At 42.5% G+C, this 20,921-nt stretch overlaps 1 protein-coding gene across 3 annotated transcripts in view; it reads right to left on the bottom strand.

Moving 5' to 3' along the window:
* LOC143319929 (glutamate receptor 2-like) overlaps positions 1–20,921 on the bottom strand; it is a 180,364-nt gene that overhangs the window by 92,701 nt on the left and 66,742 nt on the right. For all 3 annotated transcript variants that reach the window (XM_076729206.1, XM_076729208.1, XM_076729209.1), the window contains exons 6-8: positions 15,292–15,345; positions 14,791–14,949; positions 12,465–12,632 (exon numbers count right to left, since the gene is read on the bottom strand). In XM_076729206.1, coding sequence (XP_076585321.1) covers positions 12,465–12,632; positions 14,791–14,949; positions 15,292–15,345 — 381 coding nt within the window. The remainder of the gene's footprint in view (positions 1–12,464; positions 12,633–14,790; positions 14,950–15,291; positions 15,346–20,921) is intronic.

Below are 20,921 nucleotides of genomic sequence, written 5' to 3'. Positions count from 1 at the left end.
TCTGGAGTTGCCCGCGGTGAGAGGCGGCGAGCTGGTGTGGGCTTGCTTATAGCCCCCCAGCTCAGCCGTCATGTGTTGGAGTTCTCCCCGCTGAACGAGAGGGTCGCTTCCCTGCGCCTTCGGGTCGGGGATAGGTCTCTCACTGTTGTTTCGGCCTATGGGCCAAACACCAGTGTAGAGTACACGGCCTTCTTGGAGTCCCTGGGAGGGGTACTGGAAAGTGCTCCAACCGGGGACTCCATCCTTCTGCTGGGGGACTTCAATGCTCACATGGGTAGTGACAGGTAGTGACAGTGATACCTGGAGGGGTGTGATTGGGAGGAACGGCCTCCCCGATCTGAACCCGAGTGGTGTTCTGTTATTGGATTTCTGTGCTGTCACAGTTTGTCAATAACAAACGGCATGTTCAAGCATAAAGATGTCCATCAGTGCATATGGCACCAGGACACTCTAGACCGGAGGTCAATGATCGACTTTGTAGCCGTATCATCTGACCTTCGGCTGTATGTCTTGGACACTCAGGTGAAGAGAGAGAGTCAGGTGGTGGAAGGAATACTTCGAGGATCTCCTCAATCCCACTGTCATGTCTTCTGGAACTCATCACCCGGGCTGAAGTCACTGAGGTAGTTTGCAAGCTCCTCGGTGGCAAAGTTTCGGGGGTGGATGAGATCCACCCTGAGTACCTCAAGTCACTGGATGTTGCAGGGCTGTCCTGGTTGACACGCCTCTGCAACATCGCATGGCAGTCGGGGACGGTGCCTCTGGACTGGCAGACTGGGGTGGTGGTCCCTCTGTTTAAAAAGGGGGACCGGAGGGTGTGTTCCAACTATCGGGGGATCACACTCCTCAGCGTCCCTGGGAAAGTCTATTCCAGGGTACTGGAGAGGAGAATCCGGCCGATAGTCGAACGCCGGATTCAGGAGGAACAATGCGGTTTTTCTCCTGGCCGTGGAACACTGGACCAGCTCTATACCCTCCACAGGGTGCTTGAGGGTTCATGGGAGTTTGCCCAACCAGTCCACATGTGTTTTGTGGATTTGGAGAAGGCATTCGACCGTGTCCCTCGCGTCATTCTGTGGGAGGTGCTCCGGGAGTATGGGGTTGGAGGCCCTCTGCTGAGGGCTGTACAGTCCTTGTACAACCGGAGTAGGAGCTTGGTCCGCACTGCCGGCAGTAAGTCGGACCTGTTCCTGGTGCATGTTGGACTCCGCCAGGGCTGCCCTTTGTCACCGGTTCTGTTAATTATCATTATTATTATATTACGGATCGGTGCAGCGGCAGCAGTAATGTGGTCACTGTATCGGTCTGTCGTGGTGAAGAAGGAGCTGAGCCGAAAGGCGAAGCTCTCGATTTAACGGTCAATCTACGTTCCTACCCTCAGCTATGGTCATGAACTTTGGGTCATGATCGAAAGAACGAGGTCCCGGATACAAGCGGCTGAAATGAGTTTCCTCCGCAGGGTGGCAGGGCACTCCCTTGGACATAGGGTCAGGAGCTCTGTCACCCGGGAGGAGCTCAGAGTAGAGTCGCTGCTCCTCCACATCGAGAGGAGTCAGCTGAGGTGGCTCGAGCATCGCTACCGGATGCCCCCTGGACGCCTCCCTATTGAGGTGTTCCAGGCATGCCCCACCAGGAGGAGGCCCCGTGGAAGACCCAGGACATGCTGGAGTGCCTTTGTCATTCGGCTGGCCTGGGAGTGCCTCGGGGTCCCCCCAGATGAGCTGGAGGAAGTGTCCAGGGAAGGGGGAAGACTGGGTGTCCCTGCTCAGACTGCTGCCACCCCGACCCGGTCCTGGATAAAGCGGGTGAAAACGGATGGTTGGATGGATTATCATCATCGTCATCATCAACAACAACAAATGAGAACAGGTAAAGTATATGCTGTAAGTTCAAAAAGGAAAGGCGACCCCTCATTGGTGACGCAATGGTGCAACAAAAGTGTGCAAAATTTGCTCTGGCAGGATCTGGGAGGAAGCGTCATTCACTGGGTCAGCCAAGCCAGCTCCTCCGCATAAACAGGCCATCTGTATGTATGAGTAATATGGTGGCACAATCTAGAATATTTCATACATTTTCATTCATATAGACATAAAAAATTGTTTCATTCCATTGTTTTGGTTGTCATTTCAGTCTTTGGAAACAACTTATAACTTAAGCATACCTTTAAAACTATCATGTACACCTCTTCTGAGTGGTTACTCTTAATATATTGCTTGTGTCATTTTGTTTACTGCATTATAGGTTCAGGAGGATGGAGACTGTGGAGAGGATGAAAGGAGCATTAATGCTCATATCCGGGATATGTCTATAGAGATCCTTAAGGTACATCCACATATGAAATCTTTAATGGAGGGAATGAGCTGAACTCGTGCTTACCGAAAAACCTTCATGGAAAATGTCAAGACTGAGGATATTGTCGAAAAGTTTCCAGCACTGAAGCTTCCTAAAATAGTTGGTATCTTCAAGCACTGATTTAATCATATTTGATTCAAGATTTTTTTTTCCCTCCTTTCAACTTCTGTGGGAGATGAAGGAGCAATTCCTTGTAGATGCTGATTGCAAAATGGTCACAGAGCTGAATCAAAAGGCAACAAAGACTGTTCAAAGAGCATCAATGTGTGACCTAAAGGAGTGCTGCCAGAGGGTAATCGATGACTGCCTGGATGATTCAGTAAGACAAGGTATCTGTATGTTTATCACAAAGCCACAATCTTCTGAAAACACCAAAACATCAGTCAAAAAATAGTTGTATTTCCTCAGGACTCATTCGGGATGCAGCTATTTTGTTGCTGCCTTCCATTTTCAGAGAGGACTCATCCTTTCTGTACACTGTGCGGTTTAAGCTCAAAAACAATGTTTATTAACTGTGTTGTCTAGGAATAGGTGTTATCTACAGTATGCCAACACTGATGTCATTGCTCTTATTGTTTTGCTTTATTCGTAGCCAGTTTTACTTTGTTTTACTTCCTGATATGTGTTGTTGCATAGGAGCCAAATGTGCCAACTCCAGCAATGATGCTCTGTAATGCAGAGGAGGGAAACACTTTGCTAGCACATGGGATAACCCTATACCTGGATGGTATACAAGTTTTGACTGAGGACAGAAGCATGGACATATATGCCATGAGTGCATTAATGTCACTGTATTTTGTTTTTGGAGTCCAGTACCCAAAAGAACTGACAAAAACTCTCATTCTCACTGAAAGATTTGTTTTGGGTATCCAGGACCACGGTGCTATACCAATTTCAGTGAAGAGAATGTACAACTGTGTGGGTAGTAGTAAGTAGACTAGATTATGTTGCAGCATGGGCTGCTTTTTTATTTTAATTTTGTGAAATGTGAGTTTAGTTAAAATGAATTGGTCAAATTCCTGCTGCTGCCCAGTACTGTTTTGCTAAATACTGATGAAAATTATTCTTTAGTCAATACATATGTTTGATCATTCAAATTTTGACGTTGCTGTACAGACTTCCTGAGTTTTTTGTTTAAAATTACAGTAAGCAACGTTTTTTGGACCTGTTCAAAAACAGGAATTTATTTTTACTGAAATAAACATTATTTCAATAATGTGAAAACTTTGTGGGGTTCCCTCACTTTCTGCTGTCACCATTGTTATGTGCCCCTACTAATCTCATTGGACCCTGATTACTTTGTTATTTGTAGATGGCTTACTGCTTCATCTGGTGTAGTAAGTGGACATTGGAATGCTGCTACTAACCGTCTTTTTCTCTACCCTCTCTGCTATGTCACCATTGCTGGAGATTACATGAATTCATCTGCTGAGGACTGATGTGGCTGGCTTGTGTCCTATCTGTCGTGTTGCTGATTACACTGGTCCTATGTTCACGTTTGACCTGTGCTTCCTAGGACCTACACAGCCTCTCTTGTTCTGTTGGATTGTCCTCAGAGTCCCCTCCTTATCCATCATTATTCTAAGATTTTTAATAAAAAAAAATTTCTCATTAAAAACTGTTTGAATGTTTTCTCTTTGTAAACATTGGTGATTGTAACATAGATTGTTAAAATGATGGATGAGCACAATATACAATATATGGGACTCAATAATTTTTTTGCCTGATCTATAGAATAAAATATGGTTCTTTACAGAACCCTCAGAGGACATGAGGGTTATACGTGAAACCTTTTTTTTTTTTTTTTTTTTCATTTTCATAATATAAAAGGGTTCTCAGTGGAACCCCCTGGGTGGGTTCCAGATGAAACCCTTAGAAGGTGAAAAGGTTCTGAATGGAACCCCCAGAGAAGGTTCCAGATGAAACCTTTAGAAGGTGAAAAGGTTCTGTATAGAACCCCCTGAGAAGGTTCTGGCTGAAACCGTATGCCCATACAAGGGTTCCCTGTAGAACCACTAATAGGGGGTTCTGGGTGGAACCTTTCACAGACGGTTCTAGGTATAACCCTTTATGTAGGGTTCTAGGTGGAACCTTTATTAAAGGTTCTGCCAGGAACCAAAAAGGGTTCCCCTATGGGGACAAGCTGAAGAACCCTACATGGTTCTAGTTAGCACCTTTATTTCTAAGATTGCAGCCCTTTGGCGAACAAACTGCCTTCTCCTACGGCCAAATATTTCACATTTTGACTCATCAGTCCAGAGCACCCACTGCCATTTTTCTGCACCCCAGTTTCTATGTTTTTGTGCATAGTCGAGTCACTTGGCCTTGTTTCCATGTCAGAGGTACGGCTTTTGTGAAATTGATGATCATTAGCACCTGTTTGGTATAATTGGTTGATCATACACCTGACTAGAAGCCTTACAAAATCCCTGACTTTGTGCAAGTGTACCTTTAAGAACTGATGCTGGTTTGGAGGCAAAAGGGAGTAACACTAAATATTGATTTGTAAGAGTAGGTAGAGATAATGTTATCTGTGGCACCTACTGGCAGCATATTTTCTCAGGCTGTGATTGCATTGTTGCACAATTTCTACATGTGCAACTATACAAACAAATAAAGATAAAGAAATAAGAAACCTTGCATATCAGTATTTGCAACCAATAATAGCACCCACGTTTTTGATTTGAATGTGCGTGCTCTAGCTAGCTACTTTTTCTCAGCCTGAGGTGAATGGTAAGTAGTGCTAGGCTAGGCTTTCTCAAGTTTATAACGGCAACACATCTGGTTGACAATTTGGTACCTTGAAACTTGCAAGACATAACTTCACGTTTTGTGAACAAGAAGCAAAATATATTTATTTCTAACTGTAGTGTAAATACAAATTCAATAGGCTTACTATATAATTGCCTAGTTTCTAGAGATAGCTAGTGACAGCAGCTAGCATCTGTCTTTCACAGGAAACTCAGGTGATGACACTGACAATATCTAAGTTCCAAAAAAAATAGAAAGACAATTTTTGACTAATCATTCAGAAGAGCCCTGCTGAATTCTCTGTGGCTGAGGTTCTGTAGGAGCCTCCCTTCCTTCTTCAGGATCCAATTAAGGTTCGAACATGTACGGTTGAACCACTGAAGAACTAGGTCTGTTCATTGCTGTCATGTCTGCTACTTTCACACAGGTAGTGCTAGGTTAGAGTGTACGCTCTCCCTGTTACCCTAACAGTTTATGAGTGGGGCAAGTTCAAATGAGCAGCAGCTCATTTGTATGCAATGAGCAGCAGTTCATTTGCATTTAAAGCAACAGACACCAGAAACAGCACATTCTGAAAGGGACTGTAACAGAGGGAAATAGAGGTAGGTGAAAATCTTTTCCTAAAAGTTATTTCCAGCAAACAGCTTCAAAAAACATGTTTTCTGGAACTCAGAGACCTATGTTAACTTGTTGAAAAAGCTTTATAATATGGGACCTTTAATGTACATGTCGACGTTAATAATGACAGCCTTAGTAGTGCGTTTATCTCATTACTAGACTCACTTTGCTTCCGTCAGAATGTACATGAACCTGCTCACTATTTTAACCACACCCTCGACCTTGTTCTGGCATATGGCATTGAAATTAATCATTTAATGGTCTCCTCACATAATACTCTTGTATCAGACCACCATTTAATAACTTTTTAATTCACATTACTAGACTACCCACCCATCAGCATTTCATTCAATGCCATGTCTCAAAACAACAGAGGACTCCTATGCTAACTTTAGTCCCTCCCAAATTGACTACATGTTTGCTGGTGCTACAGGTTCATTGCGTATGACACTTGACTCGGTTGTCCCCCTTAAAAAAGAAGATAAAAAACAGAGGAGGTTAGCTCCATGGTATTTTCAAACACAGAAATTGTTATTAAACCTCTGCACACTGTATATGTTCCAAGGATATTTATTTAATAAAAGAGGCAACGTTTCGATCCCATGGGATCTTCATCAGGCATTGAAAAAAAATGATGAGACAGCTTATGTCACATGACCCCAAACAGGGCACCTGTCTGGACAGAGCGCATCCAAAAGGTGACATTTGGCATAACATGTGTCCAAAGGCACTGGCTTATATGCGTTGCATAAAACCACAAGAATCATCAAACATACAAAAACTATAAGTATCACAATTGGCAAACAAAGTTTTTAAATCACAATACATATTGATACATATTGATACACTACTCACATACAAACAAAAACAGATGTGAACTTTTGGATATATCAAACATGAGCAATCAAAAAAGGGGTTTAAGATCAAACTCCATATTGAGGCCCTTCAGAAACAAAATTCACCCCCTCCTGCCCTCATTAGGTACTGATTCATCTTCAAACACAGAAATCACAGAAACAGCTGTGTAACCTGTTGTACATTTAGGCTGCTTTTCTCCTGTCAACCTGTATTTTTAACCCATAATTGGCACTTCTTTATTAGATATGGTCAACCTACCTTTATCAACATGCTATGTACCACAGTCCATTATAGTAGCTGTAATAAAACTAATTCTTAAAAAGCCTACTCTCGATCGTGGGATTGTAGTTATTATTACTATAGACCTATTTCTAACCTCTCCTTTCTCTCTAAAATCCTTGAGAAAGCAATCAGTTGTGTGACTTTCTACATAACAGTCTATTTAAGGATTTCCAATCAAGATTTTGAGTGCATCATGGCACAGAGGCAGCAATGTTCAGGGTTACAAATGACACTCTTGTCTATACTAGTCTTGTTAATGCTGCATTCAACACCACTGATCATGATATCCTATTGCAGAGACTGGAACACTTACCATATTTTCCAGACTATAAGTTACTCCGGAGTACAAGTCGCTTCAGTCAAAAAATGCGTCATGAAGAGGAAAGCCCAGGGCTCTCAAGTCTCACACATTGGGTGTGAGACACACGCATTTCAACCCATTAACATGCTCACACGCCACACCTTGTATTTGTAAATACTAAAAATGAAAATTTTGAATAACAGTGGAACAGGTAGAGGAATTAGTGATGTGTCGGTCGTGAATTTATGTGTCATTTATTAGATCAGAGCCCCTTTCCCCCCCCGCCGCCACCATTGCCGCTGTCGCCAAAATCTCACTGTGAATTGCTAGGCAGATGATACCCAGCTATATTTATCAATGAGGCCAGATGAAAGCAATCAATTAACTTAACTCTGAGCATATCTTAGGACATAAAGTAGACTAATTTCGGACAAATTACAATTCCCTGGCCCTAAACACCTTAGAAACTCATCATCTGATGATATAGCAACTCTGGATGGCATTGCGCTGACCTCAGCACCATTGTAAGGAATCTGGAAGTTATTTCTGATCAGGATATGTCTTTTCACTCCCATGTAAATCAAATTTCAAGGACTGCCTTTTTTCACCATCAAAACATTGCAAAACTCAAACACATCTTGTCTCAAATGACACAGAAAAACTGGTCCACGCATTTGTTACTTCCAGGCTAGATTACTGTAATTGCTTACTACCTGGCCGAATCAATTCAGGTGATATTTCTCCAATATTAAATGCTGTGCATTGGCGTTGTAATATCAAGAACTGAATTTAAATGTATTCAAACTGGACTAATATTGTGAATTCCAGTTACATTATTTAATTATGCATGTCGTACTTAATTTTTGCCCTTGTCACCTTCATATGTTTCATGTGTTTAATTTCTTCATCAATACCACAGTCCATAGCCTTTATACAGTCAAGTTTTATGTCCAATTTCCAAACTATTACTATTCTATTTTGTAATTAGATTTAAAATGTAAAATTGAATTATAATTTCACTTTATTTCATTATTATTATTACCTTGATTTTGTCTGTTTTGATTCTATTTTGTTGCATTTGTGGGCATAAACATCAAGTCACATTCTTTATGTGCTTGCATTAGGGTAATAAAACAGATTTTAATTATGACTGAATGGGTTATGTCATGCTGAAATATAATCCCAAAATCAAGAATTACAGATATACAAAAAAATCGCAGAGATTGTGTGAATATTGTCTTCATCTGGCTCTCAACGAAGGCGGACACTTTTTCTGTTGCTCCCTCCCTGCCCTTATCTGCCCTGCTGCTGCTCTTTGTCTTCTGCTGTCTTTGTCTGATCTATTGGAGCCTCTCTCTGCATTTCTTTCCGAAGCCTAAAATCATGGATTTGGTCAGCTGGTCTCTCAACGCAATTGACCAAATTTTCTCGACTAAGAGACTGGGTAAAGGAGAGCCCGCCTGCCCTGACGGAACGTTTGCAGCTGGATACACGATGGACTCCTGGGAGAAGTGGAGGATCGTGTGCCTGTCGATCCTTTCCATTGAGGATGTTGAAGACGTCTTCATAATTGGATTTATGATAACAGGGTTTCTGCTGTCTGGAGTTGGCAGTTTCCTTATCTATCGCAAAGTTCGGAAGATGTTGGCAGCACTTTTGGCAATCGAGAAGCCGCCAGTCTTGATTGAGGGAATGAGCAGGGCTGCAAACACTCAGACTCAAGTGATGTGTGAGCTCGGTCGCAAGCTGGATGGAATTCTTGATCAAAATCGAAAGCTGGATTCGATTCTTGATCAAAATCGCAAGCTGGATGTGATTCTTGAACTCTTTCGCAGGACGGATGCCAACTTGGAGAAGTTTTCAACTCGGCTCGAGTGAAATTGGCCACCGAATTTGGATATATTTGAACAAAGACACTGGGAGACACAGAGAGACTCAAAGGCAGACAGAAAATTTGCAGTGTCGGCCTGCCCCAAAACAATTGTTATCTTCATTGGCTCCCTGAGATAGCTGACCTTCCCAAGGCCGGTGTCTCTCCACTCTCCTGGATGTTTTGCAGACAAGATGCTCCGGCTCCTACTCCTGTGAACTTTGTTTCTGGATCAGGACTTCCGAGGTCGTCTCCACGGCTACGGCTGTGTTTTCGTCATCAGTTATCAGATGGCAGAGACAATAGGTTGAACTGAGTGGAGATGAAGTACACGGGCTTACACATACACACACACGAAGACACATATGACACGCACACAACCTCCAACTCAACGCCTTCGTGGCTCCCACCCCCCTCCCTCCCTTGTCGCAGTTGCGAGGCACTCAAATGTGGTTGAGTGCATGCGCCCCCAGTGTCTGTACTGCGACACCTACCCTCCCCAACTCCCCCCACCCTTCCCACATGTGCAAGTCCTTGAGATTTTGTTGTAATGTCTTACTATGTTGCTTATGTGCCGAGGTGTTTTTTTCCTAATCCCACACTGTGCCCCCCCTACAGGAGCTTAGTTTGGGAGTTGCTTTTTTTACCCTCTTCTTCCCTCTTGTTTTTCCACTTTCACATCTAAGTAAACGGGGCGCTCTCCATGTGTGCAACCCACAGTTCTCCCGCTCCTGTCCTCCCCTGTTATGTGTCACTGTCTTTTTTTGTGTTTCTTGGACGGGATGTAACTGATATGGAATTTCTCCTTCGGGGGACTAATAAAGGCATTCTGATTCTGATTCTGATTCTGATTGTCCTATGCATTCTGTCAAAAGCCTAGTGGATATACTGGCATCTGTGCAGCCTGGTTTCTTCCCTTAATGATAATTAATGTGATCACAACACCTTACACTTTTGTTCATATGCACAAAATTAATACAATTAATACAAAGAGACACATATCATATTAATATAATGCCTGTGGATTCTTGTGTTGCAGGATTACAGATAAATGTAGTATGTCATGTAATGGGATTTCTTATTCATCTTTGTTGTTCAATCATGAACCAAATGATTTCATCTTCTCTTTACTCAGTCGTAAGCATTCACTACCTTAAAACCAAATGATTAAATATGCCTTCTGATTAGGTGTATGCATGTTTCTTATCTGCTGACCATGACACCACAGATGTACTGATCTACTGATTAAGGGAACATCCTGTATGATCAAAGCTGCTGATTGACCATTGTCCTGACTGAACAACACATTTTGTTGCATTATTATGCCTATTGTGCTGACACTATTCTGATGGTAGTGTCATCCTATTTATAAGATAATGTATTGTATATAACCTGACAACCTTCCCTGTTCTGGGCTCTCTTCTTGCCGTCTCACTCGAGGTGGCAGGTAGGAGCCCGTCTGCAGGCGTACGAATGAAGTCCCAGACAAACAACGAACGTCTTTTTAACACAAAATTGCCAGAACAGTCATTTATGAAACAAGATGTGAGAAATACTTATTCTTAATTGAACATACTCCAGATGTTAATGTTGACATATAAAAGTGTAGCCCATCATCCATACCAACCACCACAACGACAGAAAATGTTCCATTTCAACAATTTTTAAGTGAGACCTGAATCTTCATAATAGTGAACAAAATAAAGATCATATGAATTCTTAGAGGACAGATTATGAAAATTAAACAAATATTTCTCTCAAGAAATGTTATCTGTTATTGTAGCTTTTACCAAAATGCAGAAACTATCTTACACATTGCATTTTCCAGTGAGAACAATGTCACTGGAATGCCATTTTTTTTCTTTGTTTCATGTAGCTGTTGCAGCTGCTCACTTCAGCCTCTTTTTCTCTTAATACTCTGAAACAAGCAAGCATTTATGTCAAAGTCATAAAATGTTCTGTTATCAAACTTTTTTTCCTCACTGGACTCCTAGTATTAACCTCCATTAGAGATGTAACACTGACCAAAATCACAGTTTGAGTTAAGTTGCCTGCTTTTGGGGAAAGGGTAAACATTTGATAACGTCAATTTATTTTTTTTAAAATGCAACCATTATATAGTGACTCATGACTCTGGGCCATAATTCTTATTGGAAAAAATAACAGAGCATGAACATTCTTACATATGAAGTCATTTTTAAAATGGTTCATTAAGGCATTTTAATGAACCACAAGAAGCAGTGCTAAGCAGTTTAAGCTTTTCAATTTCAATTCATCAGTCAATAGTCTGTCTTTCTCTGTTTTCAAGTTTTATACAGCTACATGGCTCATGTCCATTTCTAACTTTGTCCAGGTGGAACTTAAGAATTTATGTTTAGCATGTGCAAAGACATAGATTCATCAGGTTATAATGGTCGTTTTTTTTTTTTTTTTTTTTTTTTTAAACTGTTTTAGGGAGGTGTTATTCAACTTTATGATCATTTTGGATTCAGTTTGTGGTGCTGTTAAACTGTATTGCATTATACAGAGAGGTGTTTCTGTTATTTACCCAACCCTGAGGTGGACAACACACCTGTCTCTATAAGGCAATACAACTCAAGAGCTATATTTGCAGCAACATGGCAGTATGTTACTACCACATAGGTGTGTTAAAATGAAAGAATTTCTTTCTGAAACAGCGTTAAGTTCTAAGGTTTCACAAAATGGAAGCATGAGGACCAATAATGAATTACTATTGGTCCATTAAGAGGGGTGCTGCAGAGCCAGCTGTGGAGTACATCTTGCACAGCAGAGGTCTGGGCCGTTCTGGAAAAATAGCTGGCAACTTTGGGGTTCAACATTAAGGCTGTTCAAATTAAATAAAAGGAGTTTAAAACTGCTGTGTCAGAACTGATGGCGCTAAACAGCACGGCGTGCTCTCCTGAACAGACATTACCTTGCTGCAACACCAGGGGAAGAAATCCATGCAGAATTAATTACTATAAAAGAAATACAAAGACCTAGAGACAAGGTGGAGGAGGAACGTCAGGACCATTGGTATACCAGGGGGACATGGCAGCTGCACTGCAACCTTTGTTTCTGGCCTGCTGCAAAGGGCATTTGATCGGAGTGGAGTCTGCTGCTGGACAAGCCAATTGAACACTACAACTGGAGCCGACAGACATTGGTACTCCCTTTGTGCACTCCCTATCAAGACTTTTGGTTGCTGGATGACCTTGCATTAACACCCCCTCTTGAGCCAATGCAATGGCCTCATTCAAATGAATGAGAGGGTTGCATTCATCCAGGGCTACACCCTGGACATCTGAGCTTCCCAACATGAATTGACATAGGAGAATTTTCAAACTGGTCTCTCTTTTCAGCCCCCCCCCCCCCCCCCACCTGGGTCAGTCAATCACTCTTCATACTAAGGAGGGTATAATTAATGGTTACCTGTTTGAGGGCACGTTCAATCTCCACCCCCTGTGCCCAGGGCACTGCAGGATTGGCAAGACAGTCTCCACTGTTGCCACGACGACTCATGTCTATTCTCTGCTTGTGAAGGAAGCGGAATGCCTCAGTCATCACATGGACAGCATCATAGGTGAGGGCTGAGGTATACTGAAAGACAGAAATATTGACAAAAATCATTATCACCACAATAACCCCATATGTCAGTGGTGACCTGAGATAACAGATGTTGAACCATTATCTTTGTGCAACCTGCTGTGTGGTTCTTATATGATGTGCAAGGACCTTTGGTTAAAATCTGAAAGCCATTATCGACTGGAAGTACCATGACCTGTTTAACAGCATCTGTCTGTCTGGCAGCTCATTATTCCAATATGAATAAATGAAAAAAGAAAAGAAAAGAAAAATTATCCGAACAGAAAGAAAAATACCAACAACTCACTTTGTGCTTTGAATTTGAATGGACCTCCTACCTGCATGTGCCTCTCCTCCCACATGTGTATTTTGCACTCGGTACTGTGCACCACACACACGAGAAAGGAGAATTTCAAGGTCAGGAAAATAGCAAGCGGTTGGAGTGCTGGAAGCTGAGCCGCTGTAAACCAGGCAAGGCTCCATGACCGAATGGTATTCAGGCACAGGTGGACTGCCTCAGTGCCCACCCTATGGAAAACATCCACAGTCATACCGGTACCGAAGTAACCCTGCCCATCAGAGCCAAACCACTACTGCCCAATTGCACTCACCTCAATAATCATGAAATGCTTGGAGAAGTGGTTCTCAACATCATCCTACCAACTGTCAAACCATGCTTGGACCCAAATGAGTTCACCTACAAGGCCAAAAGGGGGACTGAGGATGCAGCAGAATTTCTCCTCCATCCCCTCCTACAACACCTCGAATCACCCAGTAACTTCGTCAGACTCCTCCTCATTGACTTCAGCTCAGCTGTAATACCATCCAGCGGCACCAGATAATCAAGAAACTCCATCACCTGAATGTTCCACCATTTCTCATCCACAGGGTACACAGCTTCCTCAGTGACAGGACACAATCTGTCAAAGAGTACAACATCCTCATCCTCCATCACCAACGCTGGAGCCCCACAAGGTTGCGTCCTGAGCCCCTTCCTGTTTACTCTCTACACCAATGCCTGTGTCAGTCGCAAGCTAGCATGACTCACTGTACAGACAATCACTGGCTGTTAAAGGTCTCTAAAACAAAGGAACTGGTCTTCTATTCCTCCAGCACACACAGGTCAGTCTCTAACCCCACCCACATCGCCATCAGCATCAATGGGGAAGCTGTTCAGTGAAGCTATTCAGTGTTTCCCCTAGGTTTACATCTTTTTTTTTTTTTTTTTTTTGGGGGGGGGGTAATCCACAAAGTGTGCAGCTTTTGTCACTGCAGTGTATCTTTTTGGCCTTCTGGAAGAACATTTCCAGAGCCTCTTGATATGGGAACTCAGAAACATGTGGGGCATCGCCCTAATAAAATGGCATCACCCTAGACAAACTCAACTTTGAACTACACACAATTGACATCCATAAACGGTGCCAAGAAACACTCTTCGCCCTCTGCAAACTTAGAGCACTTTCCATTGCCCCCCACCTTCTACTGCTACTTTACAAAAGTATTGTTCGACCCATCCTCCTCTACATGTTGTCAACCCTCTCCAAGAACACAAGAACAAGCGATTACACAAATCACACAAGGCTGCCAAGATCATTGGGATCCCAACCTCAATCACACAGCAACTGCACGAAGAGCTCACACCATAGTACTTGACCCTAGTCACCCTCTCAAACCCACACTTTGTGCTCCTCCCATCTGGTCAGCATTACAGGTTGCTGGCATGGATGAAAGTGCAATTCAGCAGGAGTTTTGTACCCTCTGCCATGACAGAACTGAACCAGACTGTAATATGCATGAGTTTCTGTATGTAAAGTTTGAGAATGTGGTGGTTGTGGGTGTATGGTGTGGGATTCATGTATGTATTTGTCAAATTTGATGTTTTTCTGTCCAGTTTGATGTATGTATTTGTGTAGGATGAAGTTGTACAGAAGGTGGAAACAATTAAATCTAAAAAAAAATAAATCTAAATCTAAAACAAAAGATTATGTATTGGAGTTAGAGTTAGATTTCAGTTAGATTATTAAACACATCACACAAGCATTATTATGTTATTTTGATGCTTGGACTAGCTCCATGTAATCTGAATTCTCCTCACACAGCATATTTCTTTCTTGGAACAATTTCAAATAACTGAAACTACCCTATGAACTAATGTTGAATGTGCAAATCTTACTCTGATTCGTGTATCAGCTCCAGGATACTCCTTCTCTTCCAGAGCCTCCCATCGTTGGTCAAACTTTGCTACCACAGGATCATCAAAATCTACGATCTGAAAGCCAGATACATTTGCACCTCCATACTGGATTTTAGAGAGGTCGCCATCTACAAAACCCTGGAACAGATCAACAGTATGAAAACAAAAAAACAAAACAAATAATCCATTGAAAATTGGATTTACATTTACCCTTTTGTGCAAATGTTGCTCACACTTTATCTTTAGCTGAGACCATGCAGGCCATGTAGTCTGTTTCCTAATATTGACCAGTATTAACAAAACCTATAAGAGAGGTGTACTCATTTATGTGATTTACCATATCACAGTGAAAAAGAGTGATGGTTAACACTGCTAACAATTTCTATTACCATTACTTTTTCAAGTTGTTATTACCATGTCTTATCAGCCATAAATAAGATGAATTTGGTCTGGTTGAACCAGAGACAGACAGTGACTCACCAAGTTAGCGATGATATAGTGATATCCCTTCACATGCCTGCCTATAGTGATCACCTGATAGGAAAACAATACAAACCATGTCAATAACACACAAAAGGAAACTAATCAACTGTCATTAAAATCTTGCTGCTTTTTAACATCTGCCAGTCTAGTGTTCCTGTCCTGTGAAAAACATGTATCTCGAAATGATCTACTTGTTGCAGTTGTCCAAACAAGTGATGATGAAGGCGTGAATGAGGGTTTCTGCAGCTGTGGAGGAAAGCAATGGCCAGAGGTGGGCAAAGTTCTTGAGGTGAAAGTAGGCTGTTTTGGAGATGTGTTTCACGTGCTAGTCGAAGGAGAGGGTTTGGTCAAAGATGATGTCAAGATTTCGGATGTGAGGGGAGATATTTAGGGTGATGTTGTGGGTGGATTTGGAGAGTGATGTTGGTCCAATAAATATGGTTTCTGATTTGTCACAGTTGAGTTTGAGGAAACTGGCTTGAAGCCAGGATTTCATTTCAGTGATGCAGTTTGTCAGGGCTGAGTGGGTGGCAGCGGAGATTGTCTTGGTGGAGATGAGGAGCTGGATGTCATCAGGAAAGCAGTGAAACTGGAGATCATGTGGATGATGTAATCGAGAGGACCTAGATACATGATGAAGAGCAGGGGCCGAGACCTGAACCTTGGGGCACACCTTGGGGGAGGGGAGCAGTGAGAGATTTTGACACCAGAGGAGAGGAGGAGGTCATAGGTGATTTTAAGGAGGGCAGTTTCAGTAATATGATTTGAGCAGTATTCGGATTTAAGTCAGGCATAACATTTGCCTTAAAAGCTGGACCCGGAACACATCAGTTACCAACACAAATAGGTGGCTGTGCTGGGCTCTTACTAGGGGACTGGAGTAGGTTCAGATCAAGCCGTGGAGGGGGTGGAGGTGGTGCCCATCGGCGCTGTGGTGGTGGAGGGGGACAGGGTGGTTGTAGGGGGCGGGGTGGAATTTGGGGGGACAGGACCCCAGATGGGCGAGGGGTAAGTCTGATACCCGCGCTGACAAGTTTGTTCATTTGGTCAGTAAACTCCAGAAGGGGGGAGGATGGTGATGGGATACCCAGTGAAGATGATGAGCTAGATGGACTTTGGGCAGTTGGAGATGGTGACCTAGGTGGAGTTTTAGTGGTTGGAGTCAGTGAATCCTCACGAGCAGTGGCCCCTGGTGGAGGACATGAGGCATCCCCCTTTTTGCTCTGGCATCCTTCATGGTTAGAGCATACAGGCGGGGGGAGAGTTGGTTCTCCTTCATGTTTTGGTGTTTGCTGCTTTTGTTTGGATTCCTCTTGTCTCTTGTCCTTGGGAGTGGGAACAGTGTTACGCAGGAAGAAAGATAGGTTGGAGGCAAAAAGTTTTACTCCTGACTTGTTTAGGGAAAGTCCGTCTCCTTTGAAAAAATGTCTGCGGTCCCAGAAAAAGTTGAAATTGTCAATAAAATGCACTGAGTGGACATCACATGCAGTTGAAAGCCATCTGTTTACTGCCAATAATCTGCTGAATCTCTCTCCTCCTCCTCTGACTGGTGGTAAAGGCCCACTGAAGAAGACCTCAGCATTCAGAGAGCTCACTGCATTTAGCAGTTTATCTAAATCTCGTTTGAGCACTTCAGATTGTCGTTTCGCAATATCATTTGCACCTGTGTGCAGTACAAGGTATTTCAAAGTTGGAATTTCTGCAACAAGACTGAGGATTCTGTCGGTCATGTTGGAGACCGTATCATCAGGAAAGCACAATACTTTCGTGTTTCTGCTGTACATGCTTCCCACGTCTTTAATAGCAGAATCACCAACAACCAGAGTCTCAGGACCAGTCAGTAGCTTTCCGTGTAGCTTTCTAGCTTCTGACTTCCTGTCAGGCCTTACCCTTCTCTGTGAGTCCGAGGAGTTATCCAGGTTTTCAGTTGGAGATCCAGGGTCCTGCAGTAGTGGAGCAAACCGATTTTGTAACTGCACACTAGCTGGTTTGGGAGTTTTGTTGCTCACCTTCCCTTTAGCTTTTATCCACAGCTGTGTCTTACTCTGCACAGGTGTTGAGGAGGATGATAACGCAGGCCAGCCTGTCGCATCACAGATCTCTGGGCGCTGGGTTCTACCTGTTGGACGTCTCCCCATATCAGCTGATTTACTCTTGGGCTTTGCCCCGAGAGCATTCCAGGGAGGACTGATACTGGCAGATTTATTACCCGGTACACAGCCCTTTAGTTTCGTGGGAGCTGTATCAGAGCCAATTAGCTGGATGTTAGCATTCTCCAGTCCGCTGTTTTGAGTCAGCAGCAAAGTGCTGTCATTTCCACAAGGTCCGTTCACTTCTGCGTTTATTTCCAGATGCTGAACTTTAGTTTCCAACACTGCAACCTGTTGCAGAAGTTTGTAGAGGTCATCTGTGGAGAAAGGAGGCATCTTGGTGCTATTTAGTTAGCTTTAGCTGCCAGCAGGCTTTTTCTGTCAGTAGGCCAGAGCAGAGTGTATCCGTGAAATATCAGAGGTCCCAAGGGTCATCCACAACTTTTAAATATTTGTCCATACAATATGTCTTTAGATGTCCAATTCAGCCAAAAATTAAAACTTTCAAGTTTAAGGAAAATTAAAATAAATACAGAAAACAAGATGGGAAATCAAGAGCCCAGACAGAAACCAGCTACCAGAGGAGGAGGAGGAGCACTCAGTCCCACCATAGCTTACCATGCATTGTCCCACCATCTCTCTAAATTACTCAGTAATTTAGAGAGATGGTGGGACAATGCCAGTAGAAAAGGAGAAGTTTATTGTTATGGTGATGAGTAGAGAAAGAGCGGGAAAGCAGGCCTTGACATAACAGGAGGGGATGGGGTCCAGGGTGCAGGTGGCAGTTTTCATTTCAGTAATGAGTATGGAGAGGCCTGTAAGGGAAACTGCAGAGAACTGAGACAGGGGTTGGCAGGATAAAGGGGGGCAGGTGGTTTGGGGGGGGGCTATGTGGTGGAGGTTAAGTTGCTGTATCAAATCAAATCAAATCAATCTTTATTTACAGAGCACTTTTCATATATCAAATGTAGCACAAAGTGCTTTACATGCTAAAAGCACCTCCCCCCACCCCCCAACCCCCCACTCCACCTCCACCCCAACCCCCAAATCTCCACCCCATGACTCTGTCTCTCTCACACACTTTACTATGGGAATAGATAAAAGGCCAGTGTCAGAGGACCTGAGGGTCTGCAAGGGTGCATAAGGTAAAAGCAATTCTGAAAGATAAGAAGGCCCAAGACCCCTAAGACACTCAAAAACCACTAAGAGAACCTGAAAATCGATCCTGAAACACACAGGGAGCCAATGCAGTGATTCTAAAACCAGTGTCTTAGGATACCAGAAAGCAGGGCATTGCAATATTCAATGCGACTGGAGATGAAAGCATGCATTAGCATCTCTGTGTTTGCCCGAGAGAGAAATGGGCGGACTCTGGCTACATTCTTTAAATGATAAAATCCTGTATTTGTAACGTATTTAATGTGTGGAATAAAATTGAGCTCATAGTTAAAAATGACGCCAGATTTTTCTGCCATCCAGGATTTTATGTCTAAAATACAGTTAAAAAGGGCATCAAGTGGCCCTGTACCATCAGGAGACATGGAAATATACAGCTGTGTATCATCAGCCTAGCTGTGAAAATTGATACCATGTCTCCTAATGACACTGCCAAGTGGGAGCATAAATAAATTACAAAGAATCGGGCCTAAGATTGATTCTTGGGGCACACCACATTTTATTTCAAGTATTCTCAAGGAGCATTTATCCAAACTTACCAGGAATTTTCTCTCTGTGAGATAGGAAGTGAACCACTTAAGAACAGTACCAGAGAGGCCAACCAGGTGTCTGAGTCTACTTAAAAGAACAGTGTGATCTACTGTATCGAAAGTAGCGCTTAGATCCAGTAGCACAAGTACTGAAAGCTGGTGTGCAGTCTCTGGACCGTGATTCATCCTAAAACCAGACTGAAACTTCTCAAAGATTGAATGATTAAGTAAAAAAATCATTCGGCTGAATAAATACTATTTTTTGTAAAATTTGACTTAAAAATGGTAAGTTGGATACTGGTCTGTAGTTATTAAGAATGCTGGGATCCAAATTGTTCTTCTTCAAAAGAGGCCTCACTACAGCTGTTTCAAAAGCTACAGGGAAGATGCCGATCTGAAGAGAACAATTTACAATGTTTAAAATCTCAACTTCAAAGAATCCATAAAATGTTTTAAAAAGTAATGTTAGGATTGGGCCTAAAAGGCCGGTAGTTGGTTTAACTTGGGAACTTACCAAGTTAACTTACCAAGCATGTGAGCATCAACCAGGACAAAACTGTCCAGTGTTTCCTTGCGGTAAATCACGCATTCAGATGTATTAAAAATAGTATTTTGATTTCTTACAACTGTGGATCTGATTAAATCAATTTTATCTCTGAAGTGGTCTGCAAAGTCCTCCAAAGAGAGTTTGTTGGAGTGTGTTGGAACTTGCTGGAACCCGGAATAATTAACCAGTCAATTGTGTTAAAAAGGATTTTGGGGTTATTATTGCGAAGTGAAGTTATTCTGCTGAAATGGTTATTTCATGCTTCTCTCAGAGCCTTGTTATATATTTTAGTTGCTCACAGTACATCTGGTAGTTAATTTATTTATCCTCCATTTTCTCTCTGCCGCCCTGCAATTTCTCTTCAGTTTTTTGATGTCTTCATTTTTCCATGGCATTGTATGCTTAGTTGGGACTCTTTAAAACTGGTGAAGCAACACTATATCTATGGTTGTCTTTAATTTACTGTTAAAATTATCAACAATAAAATCACAAGGTACAGGTAAAAAAAAAAATGGGAGATGTTTATCTAAAATGTTAATTAAATTTGCAGCCACTTCAGAGGTAATATAGCATTTCCTGACACTGTGGTCTCCTGCTGAAAAAAAACAGTGATACTAAAAAAAAATCATACAATAATGGTCAGACACAGCCAAGTCAACAACATAGGACACACCGGCTGAGAGGCTGTGGCTAATGACCAGATCCAGGGTGTGTCCCCTGTTGTGAGTCAGCTGTGTGACATGTTGTGTAAAATCCATGCAGCTGAGGAGGTTTAAAAAGTCTTTGGACATGTGGTCTGATGGATTGTCTCTGTGCAAGTTAAAATCATCGGATATAATGATAAAAAAGTGGCACAGATTATTGATAAAAATTCTGAAAAGTCACTGATAAAAGCAGCATCATATTTAGGTGGTCTATTGATGCAGTACCAGCACCCCTCCTGTCACTTCTTGCGGAGAATGTGAAGTTAAAATTTGGTGGGGAGATCTCAGTGAGAACAACTGGTGCATCTGTACCCAACCATGTTTCGGTTAAAAATAAAAAAATAATCTTATTATCTAAAACTAGGTCAGTGATAATAAAAGATTTGTTTAAAAATGAGCCAACATTAAAATGTGCCATGTTGATGGTGACAGGTGACTTAATAAGTGAAGAGGCGGATTGTTGGTGTTTTGGGAGAGGTCTTAGGTTATTAGAATTCACAGAGTGAGCATGGTGGTGTCTGGTGTGTTGATGTAGTCTAATAATAACGTGAATGGGTGAAGTGTTGGTGTGAATAGGTCC

This window comes from Chaetodon auriga, chromosome 4 (genome assembly GCF_051107435.1).
Source record: "Chaetodon auriga isolate fChaAug3 chromosome 4, fChaAug3.hap1, whole genome shotgun sequence".
NCBI lineage: Eukaryota > Metazoa > Chordata > Actinopteri > Chaetodontiformes > Chaetodontidae > Chaetodon > Chaetodon auriga.
This window is presented reverse-complemented; position numbering and strand designations above follow the sequence as displayed.